This window comes from Octodon degus, unplaced genomic scaffold (genome assembly GCF_000260255.1).
Source record: "Octodon degus isolate 3935 unplaced genomic scaffold, OctDeg1.0 scaffold00197, whole genome shotgun sequence".
NCBI classification, from domain to species: domain Eukaryota; kingdom Metazoa; phylum Chordata; class Mammalia; order Rodentia; family Octodontidae; genus Octodon; species Octodon degus.
In genome coordinates this window covers 967776-970280 of record NW_004524773.1, presented here as the reverse complement: position 1 = coordinate 970280, position 2505 = coordinate 967776, and the positions used below count along the sequence as shown (strand labels likewise).

The following is a 2505-nucleotide window of genomic DNA, read 5'->3' as shown; positions in this document are numbered from 1 at the left end:
ATTCTGTGTAACCCACACAAAAACTAAATACCACAGAAACCCAGTCACGTAACTAAGTCACATCTCAAGACTTTAAATTTTCATTTATTTAGTTTTCACTACTCTGCTTTCCAAGAATGAAGTATGATTTGAAAGCCATTGCTGTGGTCCTTATTTTCCAGACCTATTTTTCATGTGAGATTGGGGTGGAAAGAGGTACGTGTATTTGCACCTCCAGATTTTTGGGCAGCTGATTTGATTTTTTCCCAATTAAGGTGGTGAACAAAGAGGGTGGTCTGAAAGCGAGACAGAGCCAGGCTCAAATCTTGGCCAGGCAGCTCCCAACTGTGACGCAGGGTGAGAGACTGTTGGTGCCTCCCGGAGCTCAGTGTGCTCCTCCATGAGACGGGGTGATGACACCTACCTCAAAGGGTGCCGAGGGGTGAGTAAGGTCAGGAAGCAGAGAGCTTAGTGCAGGAATGAGCAGGCAAAGACCACAGGGCAGAAATCTGCAGAAAGGAGAGACAGCGAGAGGAAGCAAAGAGGTAAAGAAATGAAAGACCAGAAAGAGAAGCTCGCCTGGCTGCTGAAAGTGCTCAGTGCCCTCTCCCCATCTGGGGTTGGATGCGCCTGCCTCAGTGGGTTCCTGTCCCCACCACCTTCAAGCCAACCGGATATGCACAGGCGCACGGCATGGGACGGTAAGGGCGCTGGGCAAGAGCACAGCACAGGGCTCCTTGTCACCAACAGAGAACACGTCCTAGAATAAGGTGGGGCCCAACCCAGTGGGAAGGCTTTTCTAGGACATGAAGCCCAGGAACCAGTTGCATTTAACACTGTAAAAGGTAAAACTCTCTATGACCCTGGGCAGGCATATGTCTACAACCCTAGCTGTTCAGTAGGCTGAGGCAGGAGGATTACAAGTTCAGGATCACCCTGGAAACCCATTGAGACCCTGACTCAAAATAATTTTTTTAAAAATCTGGAGATGTATCGCAGGGGTAGAGCATGCATACAGCATGTGCAAAGCTCTGCATTGAGAGCTCAGTATGAAAAAAAGTGAATCTCTATATGCATATCTTCAGGAGCTGGAGAATTCAGTGATTCCCCCCCCCCCCCCCCAGTACTAGGGACTGAACCAAGGCTGGGTGCTAAGCTACATCCCCAGCCCTTTTGTATTTTATTTTGAGACAGGGTCTTGCTAAGTCTCTTGAGTTGCCCAGGCTGGTGTCTAACCTGCGATCACCTGCTTCGGCCTCCCTCCACGCAAGGATCACAGGTGTAGTCTGCTGCCTTGAGTCCTACCCAACACCTGCCTGGTGGCGCAGTGACTCGGGGCCTCGGCAGGGGACGGGGGCAGGAGGGGCGCACCTGGGTGATGAGGAACTTGGTGAGGCGCTCGGGCAGCCGGCCCTTCTCGCTGGAGAGGATCATCTCCAGCATGTCCCCATGCAGCTTCTCCATCACCACGAAGACCTTCTCGGGTGTCTCGAACATGCATTCCAGGTTCACGATCCCTGGGTGCCGCAGACTCTGGAGGGCAAGGAGGGGTCCGGATCTAGATCTGCCCTGAACTCAGCCCTGAGGTCGGCCATGGAAGCAGGCGGACCACAGGAAGGGTGTTTCCCACGGTGGCAAATGGGGACACAGTGGAGACTCCCCAGGGCAGCACGCTCTGCCCCACCTCCTGCTGTCCCTGGGATTCTTCCTGTCATGACCTCAGCACCGGGAAGGCGAGGGCTGCGGGAGGTGAGGGAACAGAGCCTGGAGAAGCAGACAGCTTTGTAGGCTGGCAGCCTCGGTTTTTCTTATTTCTGTCTATAGCTCCTCACTCTGCACTTCCTCCCTTCCCCCAGGCCTGTCCCCGCCTGACCCCAATTCTCCTGCCCAGATTCCTCCCCAGCTCCCATTCCGCTACATCCCTCTCTACCCACCCTCCAGATGGCAGCCCCAGAGACATTTCTAAAAATCACACCTGATCCTGGCTTTCTCTTGCTCAACCCCTGCCCCCTTGTTTTCTTCTTTTTAAATTCTTAAACTTTTGGTGAGACCAGGGAGGCCCCCCAGGGCCTCGCACATGCTAAGAGACCCTTTATGATCAAGCCGCAGCCTCGGTGCTCAGAGTCCTTCTGAGGCCCCCTCGAAATTCCCGCCAACGCCCACAGCATCCAGAGTCACCCTCCCCAGGACCTGCTGGCATCACCTTCCCGACCTCGGTGCCTCCCAGGCCTTGGCACTGGCCAGCCCCTGCTCTGCCCATCCCATAAGCAAGCGGATTCCCTCCTCCAGGGAGCTAGCCGGAGCACGACTAAGTCAGTGCACCCAAAAGGCGGAAGAGGAAGGAAAGGCCCACGTGAGCAGGAGCAGGGCCAGGCTGTAACCCTGGCAGTACCTGGAGAATGGCGACCTCGTTGCGTAGCTGGCTCTCCTGCTTGGTGGGGAAACGCAGTTTATCGATGACCTTTACTGCCACATCCCTGCCGGTCTTCCGGTGCTTTCCTGGGTGATGGAAGTGGGAGGGAAGGG

General features: G+C 54.9%; 1 protein-coding gene across 3 annotated transcripts in view; it reads right to left on the bottom strand.

Annotated features, from left to right (window-relative positions):
* Prkd2 (protein kinase D2) overlaps positions 1–2505 on the bottom strand; it is a 25156-nt gene that overhangs the window by 953 nt on the left and 21698 nt on the right. For 2 of the 3 annotated variants that reach the window (XM_023704527.1, XM_023704529.1), the window contains 2 exons: positions 2372–2478; positions 1351–1512 (listed from right to left, as the gene is read on the bottom strand). In XM_023704527.1, coding sequence (XP_023560295.1) covers positions 1351–1512; positions 2372–2478 — 269 coding nt within the window. Of the gene's footprint in view, positions 1–403; positions 489–1350; positions 1513–2371; positions 2479–2505 lie in introns of all 3 variants that reach the window. The other variant, XM_023704528.1, reaches the window with a different exon arrangement.